The sequence below is a fragment of the Marmota flaviventris genome, chromosome 16 (genome assembly GCF_047511675.1).
Source record: "Marmota flaviventris isolate mMarFla1 chromosome 16, mMarFla1.hap1, whole genome shotgun sequence".
Classification (NCBI taxonomy): domain Eukaryota; kingdom Metazoa; phylum Chordata; class Mammalia; order Rodentia; family Sciuridae; genus Marmota; species Marmota flaviventris.
The window spans coordinates 47474925-47502590 of record NC_092513.1 but is presented as its reverse complement, the minus strand read 5'-3'; the positions used below and the strand labels follow the sequence as shown (position 1 = coordinate 47502590).

Below are 27666 nucleotides of genomic sequence, written 5' to 3'. Positions count from 1 at the left end.
CTCTCATTTTCCCATTTTATAGATGAGGAAACTGAGGCTGGAGCAGCTTTCTAAGGTCCCCAAACTTTAGTACCCAGGAATGACCATTGGTGGAGTTATGTAGACCTGTGGATGGGACTTGTGGGGACGGAGGGTGCCTGCAGCTGAGAGCCACAGTGGCAGGAGCATGATGACCCATTCCCAGCTTGGGACTGCATACCAGCTAAACTCAGCACCTGGTCAGCCCGGGGGCTCCCTTGCCCGCTTTCTCCAGGATTAACTGAGATTTCAGAGAGGCTGTGCTTGAACTGAAAATGCAGGTGCTTCAGAGCCACAGCTCTAGGATGCTATCACAGGGGTCTTGGAGAGCTGAGCCCCCCAGAGTTACAGGGCTGCACTGGGAAATCCTGCTTACTGAGGAATGCACTAACCCTTCCCCTGGGTTCCCTCCCTCATTTCCAGGTAAGACCAGTGTCTCCCCTGCAGCTCTGGTTAACTGGGGGAAACTGGGGCAGTATTGTACAAATGGAAAGTCAGTGTTAGTTAATTATAAAGTGAAACTGGGGACCCTGCAGAAGGTCCAGGGTGTTACAGGGACAATGCCAGTGATGTTGGGAACTGTTTGGTGCTCACATATTGATGGATGAGGATCTGAGGAAATCAGACCCATGTATAGCTAGAGAAAAGGAAGAGGAGTGTGTGTGAGGAGCAGTTCAAAAAGGATTTGAATATCAAAAGATTAAGAAGGACTCTTGGAAAATTGATGTAGCCCTTGAAGAGTTTGCAAAAATGACCTTTCTGATTATCTTACCAAAAGTAAAACATGAAGCAAAAGGTTTTGAGGGTAGTTGTTCAGAAGAAGTTTACACAGAAGCCCCAAAGTGTTTCATTCTTTGTTCTTCAGAACAATCTAGAACATAGTTATGATTGCATGCTCTTAACCTAAAAGTTGTCAAACATAATAGAAAGTTAACTTTTAATTTTAGTCCTATTTTCCTTTTAAAGGCTTGACCTGGTCAAGCCTTGTGATCCACTTCCCTCCACCCCCCAGGCAGATCATTTTCTATAAAATGAGTGGTCCTTGTTCAAATGGATTTATTTAAAGTTACCACCAGCCTGCCCTGCTCCTGTACTAGATATTCTTAGTTAACTAGGACCTGTTCTTATTTCAGCCTGGCAAAAGAAACTAGACTAAGGAGGTTTTAGCAGGTGGTATGCGATTCTTTAGCAGCCCAGAAAAGTTATTGTCACACATAATCATGCTGAATATTCATTCTTACTGGTCTCTGAGAAATTCCTTTAAAAGAAGAATTTCTTCTTTGCTTCTGGTTGTTTTTGAATTCAAGGCCTTGCATAGACAGCAACTTTTTAAATTGTTTTCTAATGATTTTGAGATTTTATTTAGTCTGGTTTGAAAATTGATTTATCCATTCTCCAGTTCAGTTCACTGATACTTCATACTTAACAGTATTATCTAATGTTTTAGAAAACCTTCACACAGTGCTCAAGTTATACTACATGTGACAAGAGATACTTTGTCTTTTAGGGAAAAGCGTAGCCTAAAAAGATACATCACTTTCTTAGTCACCACAAAGAGGGCCCAATCCTGAGGGCGAATGTTCAGGATGCAGCAAGACAAGGTGGAGGTGGAGGTCCCCATGCAGGGTAAGAGCAGGGCAGCCTCTTACAGACAGCTTTTGTCGAATCTTTTTTTTTTTTTTTTTTTAACGGGCTTTATTTTTAATTTTTTGGTACAGGGGACTAAACTCAGCGGCACTCAGCCACTGAACCACATTCCCAGCCCTATTTTGTATTTTATTTAGAGACCAGGTGCCGCAGTCCGGCTGCAGCAAAATAACCGGGGGGTGACGAACAACTTGTGTTCGTTGATACAGCAGGAGTGGGAGCCGTTTATTGTAGGACAACAGAGATATTTATACATTTTACACAGCTTATCTTAATTAGCATAAACTCGATACAGACTCTAACATTTGCCAGGCGCCATCCTGACTTGTTTACAGACTCTGACAAGGTCTCACTGAGTTGCATAGCACCTCACTTTAGCTGAGGCTGGGTTTGAACTCATGATCCTCCTGCCTCAGCCTCCCAAGCCACTGGGATTACAGACATGCACCACCATGCCTGGCAACCGGCTTTCTTTCTTTCTATCTATCTGTCTGTCTGTCTATTTATTTATTTATTTATATGCTTTATTTTTAAGGACAGTTTTAGGTTTACAGACATGTCTGATCAACTTGACAACCCGATTTTAACTCCTAACTTTTGTTTTTTTTCTCCTCTCTGCAGACGTCGCCTCATCTCCCAGAGATCATCGTTGGAGACCCTGGAAGATATTGAAGAGAATGCCCCTCTCCGGAGGTAATTTTTCTGTTTCATTTATGTATTTATAAATGGCTGGCAGTATAAGATTGATTTATTTTTAAAGTTCTTGATCTACAGAGTTAAAATTTTAAAATGACCATCTGACATGGAGCCCCAACCCTGAGGACACAGCACTAGGAAAACTAGAAAATCCCTATTGTGTATGCAAGTAGCTTAGTTAATCTGTGAATTTGGGTGCTTTTCCTCTTGTGGTCCCCACCCCTGCCCCCCCCCCTTTGTTTTCTTCTCTGTTCAGTGCTGGGGATTGAACCCAAGGGCTTGTGCATGCTCCATCTCTGAGTGAATCGCCAACCTTTTCGTTTTGAAAGCTGCTACTTTATAGAAGAGCCCGGTATTGTCCTGGGTATAATTACACAGTCGTCATAGTCTTGAAACTTCATTCTTAGCAAGAAGGGACGACCAGAACTCCTTAGGAGGGCACTATGACATCACTCCCTGGCTGGTTGCTGGGGAAACCCAATTAGGACAGTTTGAAGAGCTCCCTTGGGTCTGAAAGCATTCCATTTTCCCCTTGAGATTAGGAAAGTGCTGGCGAGGCATCTTTTTTGGGTGACGGCGGTTGCTGAGCTCTGCGGTACCTGTGACTTACCCCTCCTCTACTCTTGCTTTCTCTGTTGACCGACCCCCATACAGAGGCCCAACCAGGCCCTCTCCATGGAGAAAATACTGACCTCTGCAGCCCTCATCTGGATGGGGGCAGTAGCGTGGGGTGAGGAAGGGGGGCTCAACCCTGCAGAAGAGGCTGAGGCAAGATGGAACTCTAGGGCTTCCTTCACAGGGACCACAAGGCAGCCAGTGGGCAGGAACCCCAGCCCCCGTGACCTCCCATGAACTTGCATCCATTCCTCCTTGAACCTGCATCTGTACTCCATGTGCCTTGGCTGCTGGTCAGGACTTGGAAGTCCCAGGACTTGGAAGTCCCCGGACTTCCCCCCTGAGCCTGGGAGGTGCTGCTGTGGAGGGCAGTGTCTTACCCTAGAGACGGCTCCTTGTCCCACTCCCAGGCTGGAGGTGGTATCCACAGGTCCCAACCACGAGAGAAGTAGAGGGCAGGGTAAGCCCAGACTGGCCAAGGCTCTAATTGAAAGTGGCATGTGACTGTGAATCTGGTCACTGACATCATCCCAAAGAGGAAAAAAAGCCAAAGCCACAAAAGTCTCATCACCACTTTTGAAGTCTTTGAAAATAAAGTGCAGCCTCTGGGAGCACGGGAGATTGAACAGCGTGGAGCCGCTGTGATGGAGAGTACGCAACTTGGTCACGAGCCTCCTGCAAGCCACCGTTGAATCATGGGAGGGGGCTGTTTCCCGAAGGAACTTTTCAGTGACCTGCATTAAAAGTCAAGGTGGGAAACTAGCTTTGGTCCAGATAATTGCTAAGCATGGAGGAGCAATGTCTTCAGGTGGCTGCAAGTGGCTTTGGCCTTAGAGCAGTGTGGTCACCTCTGACCAAGGCTCCCTCTCCCCCTGCTACAAATGGGGAAATCAGTGAAGAAAGCTAAAAAAGGGCCCTGGTGCTTTAAGAGGCTGCTAGAAGCTTCAGTTTTCAGAACTGTGTGGCAGCTGTGAGCAGGACACTCGGTGTACAGGCGCCTGAAAGTTCTTTCTCCCCAGGGTTCCATGACAGGGCCACTGTGCCTCTGAACACAGGTGACACTGAGTCTCCAGGAGCCTAGGAGGGGAACCTGGGTGCTGTGTTCATGGTCTATATCCTGGAACCCTCCTCTCAGAATCTGTCTAGACTGGCAAAGGAGCTGAGTAAAAAAGTGGCTTATCTACCTTAACTATGACTTCATTGAACTTTCACTTACAGAATCTAGTGATGAAAAATTCAAACCAATTTTGTATAAGTGTAAACCATTTAAAACAATCAGAAATCAGCAGTTTTAGAAGTCTTTATTTTCCCAAATGGACTTTTTTAATTAAAAAAATATTTCTCATACTTAACTTAGAAATGTACTTGCTCCTAGGAAATAAAAATTAACACAGTGTAGAAGAAGGGTCCTTTATTTTGGGATCTGGGGTGCTGAGAGATTGGCCTGACTATTGTAACTGGTTATGTGGCCTTGCAACCTCATTAGTGTCTCTGGGGCCTTGGTTTTCCCATCTGTAAAATGGGAGAGCTGAGTGGGCTGATCTCTGAGGGTCTTTCCAGTCTGTGATAGGAAAGGACCAGTAATGACATCAAAATGTTTTGGGAACTGTGGGGGTGGAAGGCTTTTTAGCCCCACTTGCTTTTAAGCTTAGCACATAAAACAAATGGCTCCAAGGCATCTATTAAAACTTTTGCATCATTAAGTGTATCCTATAATCAGTGCTAACAAGAAAGAGCTAATCTTTCATTAAATTAGTTTTTAATTTAATTCTATCCTACTTTAATTTTGCATCACTTAAAATGTATGGTTTTAAATGGATATTTACAGATTAATGCAGGCGGCTTTGAAATTAATTTGTTCTTTGCTTAACCTGCTGCAACCGGCGCACTCGGTATCCCTGTTTCCTTGGCAGTTGTTGCTAATGCCACAATTCTCTTAAAGCATCGCTTAGGTTCCCTGGTGGTTTAGTTGAGTGCTTTAAAAAGGCAAGACAACAAACAGCTTGCTGAATGAAGAGCTAGATTAGGAGGGTATATAGTTAGAAAGGGGAGCTGATATGGAAAAACAGGACTTTTATTGAGTTATCCTGTTGATAGGTGCTGGTGGCTTCTGCTGTTGAAGTTCTTACTGCCACTGCCGCCTTGCTGAGCTGGCATGGACAGCTACCTCTGGCCTTATTGCTGACTTCCTGGAATTTGGTACTCCTCTTCCTGGAGATGGGGAGCAGCTAGGATTTCCTCCTATGGGCTGGCACCAGTTCCTGCTTCCCGGAGGTGGGAGGAGGAAGGTGCTAGAGTTTGTTAAGGTGGCAGGATCAGTGAGCGGACTGCACTATTGATCTCTTGACCCCACCACCCTCAGACTAGCTGGCCCAGAACTCTGCTTTTGCAGGTAGAGTGAGGTAAAAGTAAGACACTTCTGAGCCCTTGGCCCTATCTAGAAACCCCTGGAGCCATACCTTCCTTTAGGTTTTCAGAGATTTTCTTCTGTTCAGCAATCCCATATTTCTAGAACCTTCTGTGTCTGACACAGTGGAAACTTTAAGTGACTTGCACACCCAAATGGTCATGGGTCAGAACTCACGGTGGTGAGTTCATGGTGGAGGTTGGGAGGATGTGGTCTTTGCCAAAGCTTCTGGCTCCAAGGGAGTAGATGATGATCAGACGTGGGGCTGTCCTTCTCTGGATCCACAGCCCATGGAAGGCCCTTGGCCAAGAAATATCTGATAGTGTATATCCCTTTGCTTTGGTCACACTGACTTATTCAAAGGTATTTTTGCAAGTTAAATTACATTTTAAGGTGCTGTTTCTTAAGGAGGGGAAAATAGCATTCAGCACTATGAGAAAGGTCTCCCAGAAGTACTAGCCCTTGTTAGAAGTGTAGGTCAGGGTGGGTGGAAGATGTGCCAGGCGTGACCTCCCTGGAGATATTCCTGGGAGAAAGTAAAGATGGGGATTGCCCTACAGGCCTGTAATCCTACCCGTTCCCCAGCCTACTTCCTATACCTGCCCCTCACACGGTCACTTCCTGTTGGGTCTTGATCTTACTCCTTTGCCTGAAGCCTATTAGTAAGAACTGATTGAATTCAGATGAGGTCCCAGCCCAGATCTCTGCTTGGCCTTTGTGAAGCTGGGCACTGCTTTCCCAAACTTGCTTTCTGAAACAAGGTCACGGGCACCTGTGCCCCACAGCAGAAGCCAGCTCTTGGAGCCAATGGTCAAAAAGGATTTTTGGTGTGTGGGGTTGCGGGGGTGGGGGGGTACCCAGAAAAGTCGTAGCTCCCTTTGTCAAGAAAAGACCAAATTCTCACTTATTGGGCTTTTTGCTTTGGTGGTGGTGATGATGATGTTAGTTTTGTAACTTAGAATTTCCCAGGTAACTTTGAACATATTGTATAGAAAAATAAGATCTATATGGCCTTTAGACTTGCAGTACAGTGAATGTCATATATTTCGGGGTGGGGGAGAAAATTTGAATCCAGGTCACTTTGATTCAGTAGATATTTATTTAAAATTTACCTTAAAGCAAAAAATAAATAAATAAAAGATAAAACACACTAGCTGGGTTGATTCTTCTTCACATTAAAAGCATGGTCAAGTTGGAGTTGAGGCAACCGTCCAGGCAAGTCAGGCCAAAATTGTGCTTTGGAAGCAAAATGATTCAGGATTGTTTTGAAACTGAATTTCCCATGTTATTGCTCTAGCCCCAGAGCCTTTAAATTTATAACTTTCTCTTCCCTTTACCTGTGTTGATGCAGGAGGATTTTTTTTTTTAATGACAATAAAGAATAATGTCTTTGGAATCTGTGTAGACTATGTTATGATAACTGTAGACTGTAGTTTTCATTAGCCAGCTTTTGGAGACGCATATAAAATATTATCGGTATTATCAAGGAAGTTGTCTGTCATTGGGGTTTTTTTTTTTTTTTTAACTTCCTTGCTTCTAGCCGTATTGTCTTCATTATCCCAGCGACTCCTGCCTGCCTGGGGGTGACTCAAACCATTTGTCTGGTCTTTCCTTCCTGTCTTTGTGTGGAGATGTCTCAGCTGTCCAGCGGCAACTGACTCTGTTTTTGAAACCACTTTATTTTTCAGATGTCGAACTCTCTCAGGTTCGCCCAGACCAAAGAATTTTAAGAAGATTCATTTTATCAAGAACATGCGGCAACACGATACCAGGAATGGCAGGTACCACCTGAACCCAAAGCCGCCTTGCCTGGCGGGGGTGGGGTTGGAGGGGGAACCATTTTCATGGCCAGAGCTGAACAAGGCTAAGCCTACACTTTTAGGATGAAAGGGATCTCAGGGGACCCTGCCCCCTCCAGATGATCTCTACCCACTCCTTCCAGAATCACCAAAAGGAATCTTGGCGGGAGGCTTAGACCAGCAAAAATTCGATTTTTTTAGAGCAATACATAATATTTTTATAAAACACTTTGAACAGAAAAACAGGTTTTCTCTCCCTGCTTTGTTGGTTTTATTTTCATTTTTTTTTTTACCACCACTGTATGCGGTGGTCAATAAATTCCCTGCCAGATCTGCTCCTGTACTTGGCTCTAGCTCTTGGCTTTGGTTCTGGCTGACTCTGGCTTCAGCTCTCTTTAGGAAGACAGAACCAAGGCTCTGCCAACAGATTCTTCTTCAGGGCTGGTTCAGATTCCTGGGCCAGTTGACCTCTGACATAGGTGTTTCTCCAGCTCTTGGGTGCTTCCTTTGAAAAGCATTATTAAATAAAAATTGTTGTAATTGAAACTTATATGGCCTTGAGATTCAAAACTCTCCTGATGACAAATAGAATCGTCATTGCCAGCATGCTTATGATCGCATGGCTAAGTGCATTCATCCCAGCCCAGTGGTGGGAATCAGGCTCCTGGTTTCTGGATCCTCTGATGCTCTGTAACCCTCAGGGACAGCTCCTCCCTGCTGGCTAGAGTGGGCGAGTTAGAGATTCTGACCCAGACCAGAAGTGTGTCCTGCTGCAGATCATCATTTATTTTGAGGGGTAGTGGTGGTATAAGGGGGATTGAACCCAGGGGCACTCAACCACTGAGCCACATCCCCAGCCCTTTTTTTTTTTTTTTTCACTTTATTTAGAGACAGGGTCTCACTGAGTTGCTTAGGGCCTTACTAAGTTGGTGAGGCTGGCCTTGAATTGTCGATCCTCCTGCGTCAGCCTCCTGAGTTGCTGGGGTTAGAGGTGTGCGCCACCACACCTGGCCCATTTTATTTGATCTGCTAATTTCTAGAAGACCATATGTGCCCTACTAATGTCCTCCAGTACTTACAAAAAATGAAAATTGCTAAACTGGCTTTCAGTGAGGCTCCTTCAATTCCAGAATTCCTGTAATTTGGTTGTTGAAAAATACAGTTTACAACCTACTTAATAACACTAATGACTGTGGTTTTTACAGTTTATTTTCTTGGAGTTATTTATATCTAATTTTTAAGCCTCATCAAGATAGGGAACCTAATTTTAAAATAGTTGAAATGGTTTTTGAAATGGTTTTAGAACAACAAAATGAAGTTGCTATATGTTCATATGTTGAGTACAGAGCTTTTAGTTAAAATATACTCAACTGTTATTTTTTCATTGGAATACTTAAACAAATTTCCTCTCACCCTTACACATACTGTCACTTACAATTATTGTACTCTATTCATTTAACCACGATCTCTTTTTCTTCGAGTATGTTTAGCATAACTGTCACTTATTTACATTTGTGTTTTTTCTCCCATCATCTCTTTCACCTTAGCATAAGCTTGGAAAGGATTTAATTCCTAAATAAAATCAATGACAAAGCCAACAAAATGGGCCAAATGAACAGTATTCTGCCTCTTGAGGCTGGCACAAAGTGCATTCATCTGGCTAAGTGCATTCATCTCAGATAATTCCCTGGCATGGTTAGATAGTGAGAGGATGTAGTTCATAAAAGATTTGGATTCACGGGATTTCCAAAGGACATTATTGGAGCCACCTCCCCACGTACCCTTGACCTACAAGCGGCATCTACAGGAGAGACCCCAGTGGCTGGAAGTTTGCGGGGGGATTGGAGGGGTTGTCGAGGGTCTCTTGGCCTACCCAGGACGCACGGACTGGAAGTGAGGGCAGGAACAAGAGCTGTGAGGACCACAGGCCTCTGTAGGCCGTACCTGCCCAGGTGAGAGCTGCCCTTCCAGTGCCAACAGAACGTGAAAGGGCCTCATGTTTTGGAGGGGCTCGCCTTCCTCCCTCAGATTTATTAGCAAGGATGGATTGTCCTCAGAACCTGGGAGGAAGCCAGGAAGAAAATAGGATTTCTGAGGTGACAGGAGGAAATTGTGGTTAGGAGCCGATGAATGAGAGGCTGTGACCCAGCTTTGGAGAAAGCGAAACAGAGCACTGTGGGAGCAGAGGGGGGCTCCTGGTGGGGGGGGGGCTGTGCTACTTGGAGGAGCTGCAGCCCCAGTGGTGGTGGGAGGAGGGGTCCCGGGGGTGCTCATGGTAGGGGTCTCTGGCCCCACCTCAGGAGTGGCAGGTGCACAGCTGCCCAGGTTCCTCCAACCCCAACATTCTCAGTCACCGCTCCAGTCCTCTCCTGTCCAGCGGTGAGCCACTTCCTGGTGACTTACATCTAGCACAACCCAGCCCAGCCTCCTAGCAGGGCAGACCCCGGGCCCAGTCACTCTTCCTCACTGAAGACCCTGGTGTTGAGGCTCCCTCCCTTGTCCCCAGATCCACTGACCGTGTGGTAGAGGCCCAGTCTTGAGGAAGACTTGGGTCCCTCCTCATAGCGAGGACCAGAGAGCAGCTCACAAAGTGAGCGACAGCTTTGTGGTGAGACTCTGACCTAAGCAAGAATTTGAAAAGCAGTTTTGAGATAGGAGAAGAGGATAGATAGATATCCTCAAACGGAGAACCAGATAGGATGAAAGACAATACTAGTAGCATGGAAAAAGCAAAAAAAAAAAAAATTCCCAAGTAGACTGCATGGCCAATAATGTCCAAGCAGCTGTTGAGGAATAAACCTTGGGGCCTGGAGAGTGCCGAGGAAGCAAGCTGAGAGCGACTGGGAGTTGTGTTGCAGGCCACTGGCTAAGAAGGACCATTCCCTGACCCAGGTCTCAGGCCAGACACAGCCTCCACCATTACAGCCCAAGGGAGTGATGAGCCCTTGACTGGCCCTGTAGGTGTTTTTTGTCATTAGCAGGTAGGGGAAGTCATGAGGCGGGGGCTGCTGCTCTTCTGGCTTAACACAGAAAACAGGATGGTGCTCTGGGACCCTGGGGGAGTCATGGTAGACTTATAGTTGGAAAGGAAAGCAGCATTCCCCTGGATTTTAGAGGCACAGATCTCCAAAAGTGTAGACTAAGGAGTGAATTCTTGAGGCTAGGACCATGTTGCCAAAAGAGCCTATAATAGATATATGATAATGGGTGACATTGATTGATTGCTTACGGGGTGTCAGACTCAAAAGTATTTCATATACTTTTCATTAACTCAAGACTTGATATGTGTTTGCTGAATGCCTGAGTGGAGGTACCTTTTAAATAAATTTCAGTCTTCAGGAGTAGATCTTGAATATGTTTGGTTACATGGCAAGAGGGCTTTTAGGTTGCTAGTGAGCTGACCTGTAAGTAGGAGATTACGGGCCCAATGTAAACTGTCCTTAAAAGTAGAAGAGGGAGCTGGGTGCGTGGTGCACGCCTGTAATCCCAGCTGAGACAGGAGGATCATGAGTTCAAAGCCAGCCTCAGCAACAACAAGGCGCTAAGCAACTCAGTGAGACCCTGTCTCTAAATAAAATACAAAAGAGAGCTGGGGATGTGGCTCAGTGGTTGAGTGCCTGAGTTCAATCCATGGTACCCCTCCCCCAAAAAATATAGAAGAGGGAAGCAAGATTATCAGTGTTGGGTAATGTGAAGTAAGACTTATCCAGCCTTGGCAGGCTTTGAAGATAGAGATGGGGCTGCAAGTCAAGGCATGCAGGCAGTCTCTAGGTGGAAAAGGCAAGAAACCACTTCTCCCCAAAGCCTCCAGTGGATTCCAGCCATGAGACCCATGTCAGTTCTGATTTCCACAGTTATCAGAAATTTCTGTGGTTTTGAGTCACTAAATTTGTGGTAATTTGTTACCACAAACATAGTAAACTAAAGCACTGATTTTCTCAGCCGAAAGAGCACACAGCTGGGAGGAGGAAGGTGGAATTCCAATGCAGGTATCTGATTGCTCGTGGAAGGGAAAGGTGAAATCCATACACTGTCACACAGCACGTCATGGTTGAGTGTGAGAGAAGTCTGGAATTCTGATTTTTAAAAATCATTACGACTTAGAAAAGAATGGTTTAAGCAAGCTTATAAGAATGAAATAAAGTGAGACTAAAGCCCCAAAGGAACTAAATACCATTGGAAAGAGAAGAAAACTGGAGCCCATGTACCTTGCTGGTCGCACCGTTCAGTGGTGTGGCTGCTACGGAAATCAGTTTGGTACTTCATTAAAAAAAACTCTAGAATTACCACATGAGCTAGCAATTCACTGCTAGGTATACACCCCAAAGAATTGAAACGAAGTATTCAAACAGGTATTTGTAGACCAGGGCAGCATTATTCATGATAACCAGAAGGTAGAGACAAGAAGTGTCCATCAAAGGATAGATGGAAAAACAAAACAAAAACGTGGTGCGGGAGGTCATTGGGCCATGAAGAGGAATCAAATGCACGTGAACCTCAAAAATGCTGCTGAGCGAACAAATGAAGCCAGACGCACAAGGTCAGAATATTGTGCGACTCCATTTATATGAAATATCTAAAATAGGTAACCCCTTAGAGACAAAAAATAGACGGGAGCTTACTCGGGGCTGAGAGGCGGGGGAGTTATTGTTGAGTGGGCACAGTTTCTGTTTGAGGGTCACAGAGAAGTTTTGGAAGTAGACGGGATGTTTGCACACATGGTACATGTCCTTAGTGACACTGAATTATACTCTTACAAATTGTCCTATGGCATATTTTTTGTTATGTATAAAATAAAACATAACTGATACCATGGTGCTTTTTTTTTTTTAAGTTGTAGATGGACACAATACCTTTGTTTTATTTATTTATGTGTGCTGAGGATCGAACCCAGTGCCTCACACATGCTAGGCAGGTGCTGTGCCACTCAGCTCCAGCCCCAGCGCTAGCCCCAGCCCACCATGGTGCTTTTAAAACCATATTCAGCAGAGGAAGGGACAGGATCTGAGCCTTTTGGGGTTGATGGCAGCTGCTGGCCTACATTTAGCCTCTTCAGAGAGGAACTATAAAGAACTATAGTTCTTCAAGCAGAACTATAAAATGTAGACCCTAAACAAAGCAGTGTGCCAACACACAGTAGGCACTCACTAAATGAATGGAGAGGTCTGATTAGTAGGTTTCAGTCTTCAGATCCCAGGAATTGGAGAGAATTTAGAAATATTCCTTAAAATGCCATGAAGACTAAAAGCAGTTCTGAGTCTAATGCCCAGGCAAATGCCGCCTTGTGTAGGAAAGAGGCTGCGGTAGTAGCGGAGGGTGAATTCTGATAATCACCCTGGAGAAGCCTGGGGCCGACTGCAGGCAGATATTGGGAACAGATGGTTTCTGTGCTTTTTAGCAAAGAATGTGGAGGGTGCTTGCTGTCCGCATGAGTTCACCAAGGAAAAGTCATGTTAAATTAACTTCATCTTCATGGATGGAATAACTAGGTTAGTAAATGAGGGGGCTGCTGTAGACATTACAGTTTTTATTTCAGCAAAACATTAGGCTGCTCCTGGAGGCGAGCATAGCCCAGTGGATAGGACGGTGCAAGATTTTGAAGCAGCAGAAGCTGCTGCAGCTGGAGTTTGTTAGTGACCTTTGACCGTCATCTGCAGGGGGTGGGGGGCAGTGGGGGATTGGAGCAGAACAGCACGGTGTTCCCAGCAGCAGCATCTCCTCCCCACATAGACTGTGATTGGAGAGGAAGCTGGGAAGCCTCACCCGCCCGCAGGCAGCACATGGAAGACCAGAAGCAGGGACAGGCAGAGAGAATGCACGCTACCAACGGGAACCAGGATGCAGTTGCTTCATCAGCTAGAAATGCGGAGCCCGGTTCGCCAAGATTAAGATGAGCACAAATGTCATTTAGTTAAACTATCAGTTACAGTACAGTACTTTTTCAGAAGTTCATATGAAAAAAAATCTTGGCATTTAAATACACAGCGTGTTCTCACAAGGCAAACAATTTGATGTAAGGTACAGTGTAAGCTCATTTAGCATGTCATAGTAGGCTAGTATCAGACACATGTATGGCTTTTGCATACTGTTTTGTTGTTGTTGTTTGGCATACAGTTAGGGTTGGTCCCATCTGTTGTGTTGGGATCAGCATGAGTGTCATGACTGAGGACATTGGATTTGTGTTCTGATGGTCCCCTTGCAGTAGACTTCTCGGAAGGAATCGTGCTTCTAGACGGAAGGTGAAATTTGGGGGTCCAGTCTTCTTTTTAATAGTCTTTAGTTCCTTCTGGACTTCAGTGTCTCTCACACTGAGTTATGAGTTTGCTTAAGCCATTCTTTTTTTAGTCCTTGGCCTTTAGCGAAAGGTTTTTAAAAAATCAGAATTTAACAGAGACTTTTTTTCACGTTCCACCATGCCATTCGTGCTGTTACAGCACATGGGTGTTTACCTCCCACCATCCCCTTTGCTGCGGGCTGCCTGGACTGGACTCCCCCCTCCCTTTTCCAGCTAGTGGTTTAACTACACGGGCTGCGGTGATGCCCGAGTATGGTCTGTTCAGAACGTGTTCCCGACACCCACTCTGGTGGGGCTCTTGGGATAGGGTAGTGAATAAAGTGGACAGGGAAGGTCCTGCCTTGAGGACTTGGAGACTAGTTGGGAGACAGTTGATAAACAATTAAACATGTAGCAGGAGAGAGAGACGTGCGCTATGGAGAAGGACTGGAGCCGCTGAGGGCCAGGGGTGGGGGAGGCGTGCTGGGCAGCACCCAGGGAGAGCACCGAGGGGAGGAAGCCATCCCTGTGCTATCCCAACAGGAGGAGCCACAGGGTAGATGCAACAGTAGTTGAAGAGGCACTGAGGCCAGAACACAGGGGGGTGTTTGAGGAACTGTAAGAAAGCCAGTATGGTGGGGCAGAGTGAGAAAGGAAGAGAGGAGAAGAGCCTCAAGAAGTTGGGGAACTTATGCTTATAGACAAGGTAGGAGCCATGGAGGGTGCCAAGCAGAAGAGAGGCATGACCTGGCCAGCCTTTGAATGTGACCACTCTGACCAACCAGGAGTTAAGGACAAGCATTACAGATCATGTGAGGTACCTCTTTCTTATAGAAAAATCAAAGGGTGAGGGACTGGGGATGAAGTTCAGTGGTAGTAAAACTCTTGCCCAGCGTGTGTGAGGCCCTGAGGCAATACCCAGCACCAGCCAGGCGCGGCTTGAGAGGCTAAAACAGGAGAATTGCAAGTTCAAAGCCAGCCTCAGCAACTTAGCAAGGCCCTAAGCAACTCAGTGGGACCCTGTCTCTCTAAATAAAATACAAAATAGGGCTGGGGATGTGGCTCAGTGGTTGAGTGCCCCTGAGTTCAATCTCTGGTACCAAAAAAAAAAAAAACAGCACCACCAAAAATAAATTGATTATTAATTAAAGGGTGGTATGAATTCATTTTGATGTGAAGTTCAAAATAACTTGAGGCCTTTAAAAAACTGTTTATAAATGTACATCTGCTCCTTTGGTGAAGAAGAGAGGCAGCCAATGGCCCACACCACAGCATCCCTTCAACATCCTGGGTTGAGGGTGGTTGGCAGGGGGAGCTGCCAATCACCATAACTCCCATCTGCATCTTCACTGACTTAAAGCAAAAGTAAAGACAGAGCTCAGTCCTTGGGCCTAAAGTTACACCCTGGAAAATGACAGGCATTTACAGAGCCTCGGTGAGCAAGGCCAGCTGTTGCTATGTGAAAGCCCACTGCTGGGCAGGTAGGACTGAATCCCCAGAGCGGCAAGCAGAGATTCTGAGCGTGAAGACTGAAGACAGCCAGTACTTTCATGACAGTGATGTCTAGTCACCCTCATCATCCTTTTAGGAAAGGAAGGACATTTCTTCTTTGTGCTTGCAAGTCTTGAGACTCATAAACATGTGTCTTTGAGAACAACAGATGAGAGTCTTCCAGGTCATTGGACTTTGGAACGTCTACATCGCACACAGTGACAGCTGCCACATGCCCCGGAAGTGCCCACGTCCTGGGGCTTCTTCCAGAAGCATTTCATTGTGAACAAGGAGAGAAATGCTCTCAACAGTAAGTGGACTGAGCTACTGAGCTGTGATATCCCTTGGGAGGAATTTTCAAAATGATTTAAAATTACAGTCACTAGTATGGCAATATGTAAAAACGTGGATGTGTAACCGATGTGATTCTGCAGTCTGTATACGGGGTAAAAATGGGAGTTCATAACCCACTTGAATCAAATGTATGAAATATGATATGTCAAGAGCTTTGTAATGTTTTGAACAACCAATAAAAAAAAAATAAAAAATAAAAGGACATGGCATGGGAGTGGATTTAAAAAAAAATGAGCAAGCGTGTTTTCTCTTTTTAAGTGTGAACTCGATAGGAAAAAAAAAACTTTAAAAAAAAAAAAACATGGAAGATTTCAGCACCTTTTTATCTTTTTGAAATAAGATGAAAAAAGAGCCGGAACTAGAATCGCATGGTAGCCTTTCTTTTTGGTAATGAAAACTTTGGGAGGAAAAAGGGGTTCATGAAGCCCTGAGTGCACTAAGACCTTGTTTGTGATCTCATCAATTCCGTCAGCCTGATTTAGTTTGAAAAATGAGTTGGAGAAAGTGGCATGTTTCAAAAAATAAATGTGGACAGACTGCCTTGGAGGAAGATGAGTATCATTGCTGCTTCTCTCTGGAACGAATCTAGTGTGTGACAGACAGTGTGTGTCCTCTGGGAGAACAGTCCCTGCTGAGCATGCATCTCAATTCCCATCACAGCAACAGCAGCAGTCCAGCAGGGAAACTTCATCCCTATCATCTTTGCATTTGCCACCAATTTGCAGCAAAGGCTCGGATCTAAGGGAAAGTGAGTGGCCAGCCTGAAGGAGCCCTCCAGAACTTCTAGGCCATCACCAAGGATCCTGTCACCAAGGCTCCCAGCCCATGGGGTTTCGCTGCCCATCATGTCTCAGTCCGTCATGTTTCCTTCGCTTTACCTGCCTGTGCTGATGAGTAGTGGGAGGAAGGTTGGAGCTGCCACTTGGCACTAGAATGCAGGTGCCCAGGGAGACCCAGCCGTGCCTGGGTGCTGGCTCAGCATCACACAGCCCAGGTTTCATTATTCATACCTCTTCAAAAAGTGTGGAGGTGCCAGGTGCGGTGGTGCACGCCTGGAATCCCAGTGGCTCTGGAGGCAGAGACGGGAGGATCGTGAATTCAGAATCAGCCTCAGCAAAAGTGAGGTGCTAAGCAACTTGGTGAGATCCTGTCTGGTAAGTAAAATACAAAATAGGGCTGGGGATGTGGCTCAGTGGTGGAGTGCTCCTGAGTTCAATCCCCAGTAAACCCCCTGCACACCTCCCCCCCCCCCCAAAAAAAAAGCATGGAGATGGTGCTGTGATGTCAGCGTTTTCTGTGTCCTTAAGAGAAATGATCTTCAATCTCAAGTGCGCTAGGTGCCTCTGTGGGTGTGTGCACACGTGCGACCTTTGCTGTTGGAAAGTTCATGGACTTAAGCCCTTGCTGTTTACAGCCAGTGTGATTTACAGACAATAGGAAGAGTGACAGAAGGAAGTGTAGAGTTGGAAACCACTTCCACCTGGACAGAACCTTCTTGGCAGATCTGTTTTACTTCTCCCCTTAATGAAAAAGCCTGGAGCCGCGGCCAGCAGGGGCAGGCAGTGCTTGGAAGGAAAATGTAATTATTCTTAACAGACCAACCAGGGCCACATTGAGGACACGGTTACCAGTGCTGTCCTGTTAGAGCAGAGAGTTAGGGGGCTGTCTGGAGGATTTCCTAACTTCCGTGACACCAGGCTCAACCTGTTTTCTTCTTACCTCCCTATTGTGTCCCCCAAAATTCATACCTTAAATCCTAACCCCCAGTACTACAGAATGTGGGCTTCTTTGGAAATGGAGTCATTGCAGATGAATTGGTTAAGGTAAGGTCATGCTGGAGTAGAGTGGACTCCCCCACACCCCATCATTGTGACTGGTGTCTTTTAAAACACCGCACAGAGCCTTCTGCCTTATGAAGGTGAGGGTGATGCCGCCCAAGTCAAAGAACTATCCGCAGCCACAGAGGACCTATCCATCCAAGCAGGGCCCCGGTGACACTTCAGAGGCTTTTGACCCCCAGAACTGTGAGAAAATACATTTTTGTTGTTTAAGCCACACTGGTGCTTTGTCATGGAGGCCCTAACAGATGGCACACTCCCTTGCCTCACTGTCTCTGTGATCCTGACCTGCTGCTTTCCTCACAGCTCTATCCCAGCCCTCTACCCTCTGCTCATGGCACTGCCATCCCTGTGAGAGCTCCTCTGTGCCGTGGCTTCCATCACCCACTGAAGCCGGGGGCCCCCAGCCTGCTCCAGGATGACTCCAGGTCCGCTAACCGGTGCCTTACCAGTTCCTGCACTCTTCCCCCCATGCCAGCCTTCAGCTGTGCTGAATTGCTACAGTAGTGCCTGGTTAAGGGCCACTGTTGGTAAACGCTAGAAGAAATGCCCACAAAGTCACGTACACATTTGTACATATTTAGCATTGTGCTTTAAGGCATATTTAGTGATTATTGGTTCAACAGTCTTTTCTTTGCCTGTGGGTCTAGGGAGAGTTTGTGACATCAACTGTCCGCATGTCCTCACCCCCACCCATTGCTGGGATGTCCAGACTGGACCCAAAAATCTTAAGTGCAAATCCTTTCGGATTTTGACCATTTTTTCCCCTAAAGTTTTGTAGTTACCTTACCTATACTTACTTCAACTGCATTTTTTTTCCCCCAGTGGCTGGCCTCGCTTGAATTTGTTGTTGTTGTTTCTGTTTTGCTGGGGATAGAACCCAGGGCCTTACATGTGCTAGGTAAATAAGTGCTCTGCCACTGAGCTAAATCCCCACCCTTATTTGGATTTTTAAAAGCATTCAGCAGTGTTTTAATATAAACACCTCTTTTTTTTCCTGTTTTTTTTTTTCACATTAGTTAGTGCAGCTTTTATTGAATAAAAGCAAATAGAAGTAATAAGTATGACTAATGGAAACAGGTTTGGGACACAAAAAACATACACATGCAAGTCAATGGATGTGGCTTATACAATAGCCCTTCACCTTAGCTTTGTGGGAGGCAGCATCGTGGGTCAGTGCTTTGCAGAGGGAAGTGGGACCGCCGGCGAGTGGCACAGTGAAGGGAACTGTACTATCCTCAGTGGGAACGCCGGCGAGTGGCGCAGTGAAGGGAATTGTACTGTACTCAGTTAGGCTCTGTGCTCCTCCTCACCAGTCCTTGCAGCCAACATCTCTCTTTACTGTACCCTGATTGCCACTTACTCATCTGGTCATTTCCTCCAGGCAGCCCACCTTTCCTCCAGGCTGGGTTAGCTGCTCTTCTGTGTGCTCACTAGCGCCCTCTACATCCCCATCTCAGAATTTACACTCCTGTGTAAACATATCTCCGACCCCACACCAAGCTGTGCTGGGATAGAGCTCTTGGCTGCATCGTTGATCTAGGAGTTGAATCTCAACTCCTAGTGCAATATCTGGCATAGAGGGAGTGCTCACAGAATATCTGTGGTAGGCAGGAGGAGGGGCAGACGATCACATAACTTGTTTCTCTGAAATCTTCTGCCACTCCCTAGATTGCAGGATAAAGTACACTTCCTTAGCAGGCAGTGAAGGCCTGTGCTGTAGTCATAATAATAGCAGTAATGGAGGTGATTGTGGTGGTGGTAATAATGATAGTCATGATAAGAAGACTGATACCACCGATATCAGTGACCCCATCTCTCCACTTGATGTGTGTTAGCTGTCTGCCTGCCTCTCGAGTCCCCTGCAGCTTGTCTAAGTCTCCCTTCTCCCTGCATTTCCTGTTCTCACCTGCTGGAATCCTCCTCCAGGGCCTGACCCAGATACCAAGTCCTGAACCAGGTGAGCCCCACTGCCTCCTCAGGCTCCTTGTTCTAGCACCCTCTTCTCCAGGGGCTCCTTCCCTCCTCCCAGCTCCCTGCACCAGGATATCGTCTCCATACCACTCCAGGAAGGGAACAGATCGCTTTGTGAAGAATGTTCTTGGATGCCCCACAAACTCTGCTTTGCCCTTGTACCCAGAATGAGCCACCTCCAACAGCGAGCGGAGCGTTTCCCAAGGAGGAAGCGCATCCCCCAATGGCTAATGAGTATTTGAATGGGGCGCACAGGAACATTTTCTTGTTGTTGCTGCTGTTTTCGCTCAACTCTCATTATGTCATTGCCAACCCTTCAGAAGAGGGAGAAAGGGGTCAAGTCCCCCTTCTTCCAGATTTTAATAAAGCATTGTGAGGAGAGGACGCAGCAGCTGTGGGAAAGGGGGTCAGAGTGGAGCTGGGCTTTCCAGATTTCACTCCGCTCACTTGGTTCCTGATGTTTGTCTCTATCATTTCATCTTCCTGGGGCTCGGCAAATGTAGTATAGACGTCCAGAGGATCTACCCAGCAGGTGACGTGTGGCACAGAGCCCTGCCAGGAAGAGAGTGACGGTGCCAGCTAGATTTTCTTTTCCAGGACTGCCCTGTAAAGCACCACAAAATGGGTGGTTAAAGCAACAAAAAGGGGTTCTCTCAACTCTGGAGGCTGGGCGTGCAGGACCGTGTTCCTCCTGAAGGCTGTGGGAGAGAATCGTCCCTGGCATCTTCTCGGGTTGCTGGCAGTCCCTGGTTTCCATGGCTTGTGCCTCACAGTCTTCGTCCCTCTGTGTCTGTCTAGGTATCTCCAGATCCCTCTCTCCTTATAAGATCACTGTTCATTGGATTTAATCTAATATGACCTCATCCTAATTGTATTGCATCTGCAAAGACCCTATTTCCAAACAAGGCACATCCATGGATACTGGGCCTCAGTAAGGAATGAATCTGGGAAATGTGTTTTTGCAGGTGTGTCCAGTACCGGACGTGACCCCCCGACACTGGGCTATGGACACCCCTGGGCTACGATCAGGCCTCACTGTCTGTACCTCCATTGTGGGAGACATGATTTCCTTCACCCCTTAAAGCTGGTTTCTCATTTTTAATGTCCTTACAAGAATATTTCCGCTGTCAGGGAATATTCCACCTGGATGAATTTGAACTTTGTGGTGGCCAGCAGACTCCCCAGGAGTCTGGAAATGGAACAAGAAGCCAGCTTGTGGCAAATGATGGAACTCTTGAGGATCCTGGGTGGTGTCAGACGCTCCCTGGTTAAGTATCCTCCAGCTCTGGGCTGAGGGGCTGAAAGCAGATTCAAGAGGGATGGCTATGTGTGGAGCGTCTCCTGGCAGCTCTAAAGCTCCAGTATCTCCCGAGCAAAGTGAGGCTAGGGAGGCTTTGTGGGCTGAAGTCACGAGATCCCTCCTACCGGCCACACTTCCCAGGAGCATGGAAATCAAGTTTTGTGGAGAAGTTTGATGACTTCCAGCTGCAGGGCATACTCAGTGCTTCCTGGAAGTTTTGGAGAACATGGCGTTTCCAGAGGCATCTTGGCCCACATGGGCGGGCGGCAGCTCTGTGGAGCTTTTTCCTTTGCTATGTTTTCCCCCCTCTGACAGATGTTTGTGTGGAAATGTGACCTTTCATTCTTTAAAGACCCATCTCCCTGGAGTTAATTCCTCTTTTGAAGTCATCATTTTTGGAGCAAGGCTTTCTGGCCTTCTTGACTTCAAGTAAAGTCTTGTATGTCACAGATGGTGAAAATTATGTGACTTTTTGTGTACCATTGGGCATAAAAGAAGTTAGCTACAGTAGTTGGAGGCAAAAACAAGGAAGCAGTCAATTTCTGAAGCCCATTGGATGTGGAGTTTGGTTGTCCTATGACATTCTTTTGTGTTTTTTTGGGGAGGGTAAGTACCAGGGATTGAACTTGGGGCCACTCAACCGCTGAGCCACATCCCCGGCCCTATTTTGTATTCTATTGTATTATTTAGAGACAGGATCTCACTGAATTGCTTAGCACCTCGGTTTTGCTGAGGCTGGCCTTGAACTCACGATCCTCCTGCCTCCCAAGCTACTGGATTACAGGCATGTACCACTGCACCCAGCTTGCCCTTGGACATTCATGACTACCAGCATCTGGTTTAATTCTTTCATCAATAACAGGCACTTGAGGAGATTTAACAAATCACCAAGACTTTCTTCTTGGGCATCTGCATTTTGATGGATGTCCCCCATGTGAGAAAAGTTGCAAATTCCCATGAACTCCAAGGTTCTAAACACAGCGGAGGGTCGTGTAGGACCTGTTGTTAGGATCATGCTGCCCTAAGTAGTTAGCGTGAGAAGCTGAGCAGGCTGGTTCACCTGCTCTGCATGTATTCTGCTGTTTCTCCCGGATGCCAGAACTCCTTCAGAAAACATGGAAGATGTGTCTGGGAGCCCTGTTGGCAGTGCTGTTGTAGGGCTGCTGTCTGGGTCCCTGCCGTGGATTCTGTCTCCAATCCCTGGGGAGAGCAGGAGTCTATGAGATGATCAGATCCTGGGAGGAAAGGGAAAGGCCCAAGGATGCAGTGTTCTTCCTTCATCCTTCCATTTCAGTTGCTGAAGAAGGGCCAACCGGTGAAGAGCCAACCCTCCTGGAATTATTGGGAGGCCGTCCATGTTCACAGTTGCCAAACTTGGCCTGTGCCTTAGAGTAACACTTTTTTCTGAATGAGAGCCACGTCGCCAGCATCTCCTAGACGAATGGCGAGGACCACCCAGAGCGAGCACTCATTTTCCTAGGACAACACAGCCACGGATGGATAGGCACCCTGCGTTGCAGTACTGGGAAGAAGGCCTGGGATGTGCTTGCATCAGTATTCTCTCATTTTCTTGTTCTCTTAAAAATGTCCAAACAAGCTCTTGGGTGGGAAGGAAAAAGACAGAACTGGGTGATGAAGACAGCGTGGTCATACGGAGCCAGTTAGTTCAGACACTCTCCGCAGGATGTCGAGTGACAGAGCCAGCGGCTCCAGGCTTTCCCTTGGATGGATGGTGGGAATGGCAGTAGGAGGGTGGAGAGCCTCTGTCCATCATCCAGAAGGGGCCCAGACTGAGCAGAGGGGAGAATGCAGCCCGTGTGGCTCCAGCTCTGATAGTAGTACTGTCCTGTTCTATCACTCTTGGGGTGACATGCAGGCCAGGCTCCAAAGCCACTGTGGAACATAAGTGAAGACAGACTTATGGATGTCCAAGGGTGCCCAGCTAAGCACCAGAGCAGGCCTTTCTAGCACATTACAGAAGAGCACTCATGGTGGTGAAGAGTTCAAGTTCAAATCCCTGGTCTGCCTTACCTGCTGGAGCTTCACTGAACTTTGGCACATCTCTTGCTGGCTCATGTTCCGTCAGTTAAAGCGTTCAGAATCTGGCGTGTAATTGATGTGCAACGAGTGTTAACCCTTGTCATGCCTGCTTAAATAAATTTGCAGGGTCACTGTCACGTAGGAAGCTCTGTGGCCAGGCTTCATGTCAGAGCCTAAGGAACCTGGCAGGTATTGAGCAGGAGTTTTATTTGGCTCTTGGCCCCACAGGCCTTGGAGGACCACTCAAGACATGATGCTTCTGTCCTCGCTGCAGTTAGCAGAGTTGGGGTCTCAAGTATCTGAGGAGAAACTTCTTTCAGTCACATACTGCCGTGTTACATTGTTGCAGATGGGTCAGGCCTGTGGTCCTTCAGCTGTCCACAGCACAGTCCCTCACACTTAGCAGCCTGGGTACTTAGCATGGAGGTGTGGAGAGGTACCAATCTAAGTACTGTGCTGCTGAAACAACTTCACCCCAAAAAGCTGATCTGCAGGGAAGACCATTCCTGTCTATTGAGTGTGTATACTCTTTGCCAGGTGCTACTTCAAGAATTCTCCCAGTGTGGACACATTTACTCTTAAAGCATTCCAATGAAATACTTTCTAATTTTACCCCATTTTTTAGAGGAGGAAACCGAGGCTCAGAAGAGTTAGTAAACTGCCTGAGGTATACAACGGTGACAGCTGATATTAGCTGGGAGCATTGCTTCCATCCTGTGATTAACAGACAGCTACAGCCCCACGCGCCCCCTTGGTGCATCCTCTGGTGCTGCTCTGCAGTCAGGCTGCATTTCAGTGACATCAAATGGACATTTATGGGGGAGATGCCGTGTGCTTAAAAACCCTTGGACTTGCTCTCTAGGAAGCAGCAAATGGTGAGCAGTACTGGTCACACCAGGGCACTCCGGGAAACGTGAAAAGGAGTGGAGACAGCAGTGAGAAGAGAAGGAATGATCAGCAGGGGGTTGCGACAGCAGGGGGACATTCTCTGAAGGGGTAACTTCTCAGCTGGGTTTTGAAGAATCAATAGGAGTTTACCAAGTGTCCCAAAATGTAGCATTACATAAAGAAGGAATAGCATGTGATGGGCACAGGTATAAAACAGCAAGTTTTTGTTGTTGTTGTTCTTTAGGTTGGGGTACTGCAAACACTTTAGTATAAATGCGTGATAAAGCTCAGACAAGAAAGCAGAGCCAGGAGCAGAGGCCTGATTTGCCATGCCAGGGAACCAGACTTTCTCCCAGGGCTGTAGGCAATCTAATTGCCTAACTTTAAAACAAGGTTAGAATTCCCAAACTTTGATCCTTGCCTAAGTACTATTTTCTCTGGTCTCACTATGATTATTGAAGGAAAATATTAGAAAAGTAAGTAAGCTCTGTCTGTGATGTATGTTGACGTGACACTAAAGAGAATTCTGTTTTTAAATCTCTTTCACTCATTTATCCATTTTTCTCATCAGCGATTCCCTTTGGCAAAAGTTATTCTCAGATGCCAGGATAAGTACTTTTGAGGGTCTTTGTTTTTGTTTTGAATGTTTTTCTAAGTGGCTTTGGATTGCATAAGAGCATCGTGCAGAACTGTTTCCAGTAGTTTCTTTATGGCAGGAATGGAAGCTAAGACTGATTATGTAATTGTTCCCTTGATCTATTCTCAGAACCTAACACGTTGCCAGCATATAAAAAAAAAAAAACCTAATGATCATAATGGCATCAGAGTGTCTTTCCTGCTCAGGGTTTCTGGCGCTATTGCTCTTGCATTGTTTACTGCAGAAGACAAATGAGTAGTTTAAATGTGGCATGACTGTTCACCAGCACTGCCCACCCCAAACTCGGCACTGTCTGCTCCCGTCTTGCATGTGCAGCCCATAGCCAGCACCTCTTTAAGGGAGAAAGGACTCACGGATCGCTGGTGTTGCACGTGTTAATATTTGGGTGATAGAGGCAGCATACTTCTGTGCTGAGGCTGCATTTTGCAAGGAGAGCAGAATACCATCTGTTGGAGGAGGGGGCGGGAGTATGCAAATACTGCTGTGAATCCTGTGAATGCTTAATTGCTATAGAGTTGTTTTGTTTTTTTTTTTAAATTTGAGTCTTTGCATTTAGTTTGTTGTTTTTTTTTGTTTGTTTGTTTGTTTGTTTTTTTGTTTCACTTTTTAGAATAGTCCTTATCAGTGGCAGAAGATCCTTCTGTAGTATATTTTCCGTGCTGCCGTATCGCGACAGTACCCAAGCCGGGTATGTATATGCATGCATGCTTTGTAGTTCTCTGGGTGAAAAGTTCAGATGCCGGTGTGCATAATGTGGCTTCCCTTTCCATGTTCGTGAACTTGCCTTGCTTTGATGCTGCAAATTCAGTATTTGTGAATCTGAAAGGAAAAAAAAAAAGATGTTATGCTTTCTTTTCAGCCAGCAGGCTTCCTTCTTGGGGTGTGTGTGTGTGTGTATGTGTGTGTGTGTGTGATATTGCCTGTTTTTTCTAAGTTGCATTTTGTCACCTTTCCCAATACTACAAAGCAAGAGCAATATGGGGCCCACCATATATCACACAGGGTCACACCAACTTTTGGGAAAAGGTACATCAGGAAAGGAATTGGATCAAACTGTGTGACTCTCTGTGCAAGACACACAAGGTGTGTCTTGGGCTTGGGTTTAGAAACTGACCAACAAGCTGGAGCTGCCACCAAAGGGCAGATATCATAAGTGGCACCCAAAACAAACATATAATTAGCTACAGGTTAGAGAAACGTCCCCTTCTTTAAATCAAAAAGGCCCTCCATTGACTCTGGGGAAAAAAGTAAGTAACTGTGGATCTGTCCTTGCAGAGTGTCCCCTCCTAATCTCTACCCCTGCTGCCAATGTTCATTCCCTCCATTGTTCTAGATCTCAGACCCCATTCCCATGTCACCAGGGTCATCAGGGTGCTGCTGGGATTTAGGGCAGGGCAATTCACTGCAGAGACTGTCAGAAGCATCATAGGATATTGGCTCTGGCCTTCAGTCATTAAAAGCGAGAACTGCTCTCTGGTCATTTTAACAGCCAAACACATTGCAGACCCCTAAAGAGGGCAGTGTGGCCTCTGGTGCTGATTTCACCATTTATTCATCTTGCACCGTCTCTGTGAGCTCTGCCCAGAATTTCCATTGACCACGACCTTCCCTGGCTCTTCTAGACTTGTCAGATTACAGTCTGTTTCAGAAGCTCCATGGGGCAGAAAAACGGCAATCATTATTCAAGGAAGCCTGGCACAGTCATTGGTTTGGTGCGTGCCTTCAGACACCAATGATCCCACTATGTGTCCGCGCATGCATTTTTGAGCTGGTCCTTCTTATTACCTGCATCCTTACAACCATCTTGCAAAAGAAGTGTTCTGGGGAAATCATCAGCAGATCTTGCAGCTCGGAGTTGTACGGGCCATCTGGGGTGGTGGCCAGTGGGCTGGCATAGAGGATGTCACAGAAAAGCTTTCTTTACCTGATTAACCTGCCATGGCCCCCGCAGGCTCATTTCCTGGGGAATTCAGCTTGTAGCGGCTCATTTCCTGGGGAATTCAGCTTGTAGCAGCTCTCACACCTGGGATGTGACCCTAAAGGGCCAGCTCTTTCATCCAGTTGAACAGATGTCCCCAGGGCCCTGAATATCCTAAGTGTGAGCAGCCTGTACACACACCTCCAGAGGAATGTGCATCATCAGGTGACAGCCGTTTGCCAGCACATCCTCTTCCAGCTGGGGCTTGGGTGGGCATTGCAGAGTCAGCCTCATTTCTCTGGGGGTTCCTGCAGGACCACTCCAGTTGACCCAGTTTTTCCTTAACTCTGTCTCATTCACCGATTGCCTTACCTTGTGATCAGATACTGAGGATCCAGGGGGTGAAGGATGGGCCTGGTTCCTGTCCACCCTGAACTTGAGACACAGAATTAGGCACAAGTAATTATACTTTTAATAGATGCTAAAGATAGCCCAGCAGGTAACTACTGCGTCTTCCTGGCAGAGGACTCCTTCCATTTCTTTATGACAATTTGGTTTCTCTGTGCTTTTACCTTTGAAGTGTTCACATTGGGTTCATCCTCAAAGGGTGAATTAATTTCCATAATCCGAGTTCCTTTAATGTGTATCCTCATTTTATAGATAATGATGTTCAAGAGTTGTAGTCTCAAATACCAACTTTGGGCCAGAATGGGAATTTGAACCTCTGTCTGTCTGTCCGGCCAAAGGTTTTTCCATGTCCTGGAAGCCAGGCCTATATCTGGAAGCCAGACCAGACAAGTTCCTATTTGTAGAAACTTTTCCAAACACAAAAAAAAACCCAGACGTTACATTATCAACCTTCCAGAGGGTAACAGGTTCATAGGCGCTTGTGGACACAGTTTCCCACATGGCACTTGACTTGCAGAGAGGTAGGTGGGTCCAGCTGATCAATGACCCCTAGTTCTGATAGTAGAAGAGGGAATCAGTGTGGAGAGCTTTGAAGACTTAAAAGTTTTTTCTTGGGCAAATTAAATTACCTTCTTTGAGCCTGTTTGCCCCTCCATAGAATGGTCAGGCAAGTTACTTCCATGCATGGCTAATTTGAAGATTAATTGAAGATAAATTTGAAAGTTGGTTGGAAAGCCAATAAGAATTATGTTTTAACCAAGATTACCCAGGAAGAGGTTATCCAAGCCCTCAAGGCATCCTTGTGGATCCGTGTGGCTCTCCATTTTTTTAAAAAAACCTCAGGAAATGCTTAGCTGGCAGCCAGTTGGTGCTAGAAAACAGTATCTGTCCATTCCTAGGTCTCTTCCCACTTCCAGAAGGCCTCACCTGTTGTAGGAAAGCCCACCTGACAAAACTGTCAGGGAATTTGGCCATTCTGCCTTTTGGCCCTGGATGGAGAAGCAAACTGAATGTGGAGGAGCATGGAACGTCACTGTTTGCATCTTGGAAAAGAGCACATTCAAATCCGCCACTCCTTAAGGAAAATAAGGTGCATAAACATGAATCCTATAACAGAACACGTTGGATTCTTTGCCATCCCTAATGCCGTTATCTGCTCAGCAGCAAGTTCTACCTCCATGAGTACAATTCATAATCCTGCATTTTTTTAGCAGCAGGATTAAGAACTTTCTGCTCTTTCAACTTTTTAATGAGCAGGCGTCCTGTTTATAAATAACCTGTTTTCCATAATTAAGTTTGCTTTTTACTGATTATTGAGAAACAGCTATGCTCAAATATTAA

General features: G+C 46.3%; 1 protein-coding gene across 3 annotated transcripts in view; it reads left to right on the top strand.

Moving 5' to 3' along the window:
* Cables1 (Cdk5 and Abl enzyme substrate 1) overlaps positions 1 to 27666 on the top strand; it is a 115265-nt gene that overhangs the window by 48759 nt on the left and 38840 nt on the right. For 2 of the 3 annotated variants that reach the window (XM_071602862.1, XM_027935644.2), the window contains exons 2-4: positions 2287 to 2358; positions 7072 to 7164; positions 24610 to 24687. In XM_071602862.1, coding sequence (XP_071458963.1) covers positions 2287 to 2358; positions 7072 to 7164; positions 24610 to 24687 — 243 coding nt within the window. The remainder of the gene's footprint in view (positions 1 to 2286; positions 2359 to 7071; positions 7165 to 24609; positions 24688 to 27666) is intronic. The other variant, XM_071602861.1, reaches the window with a different exon arrangement.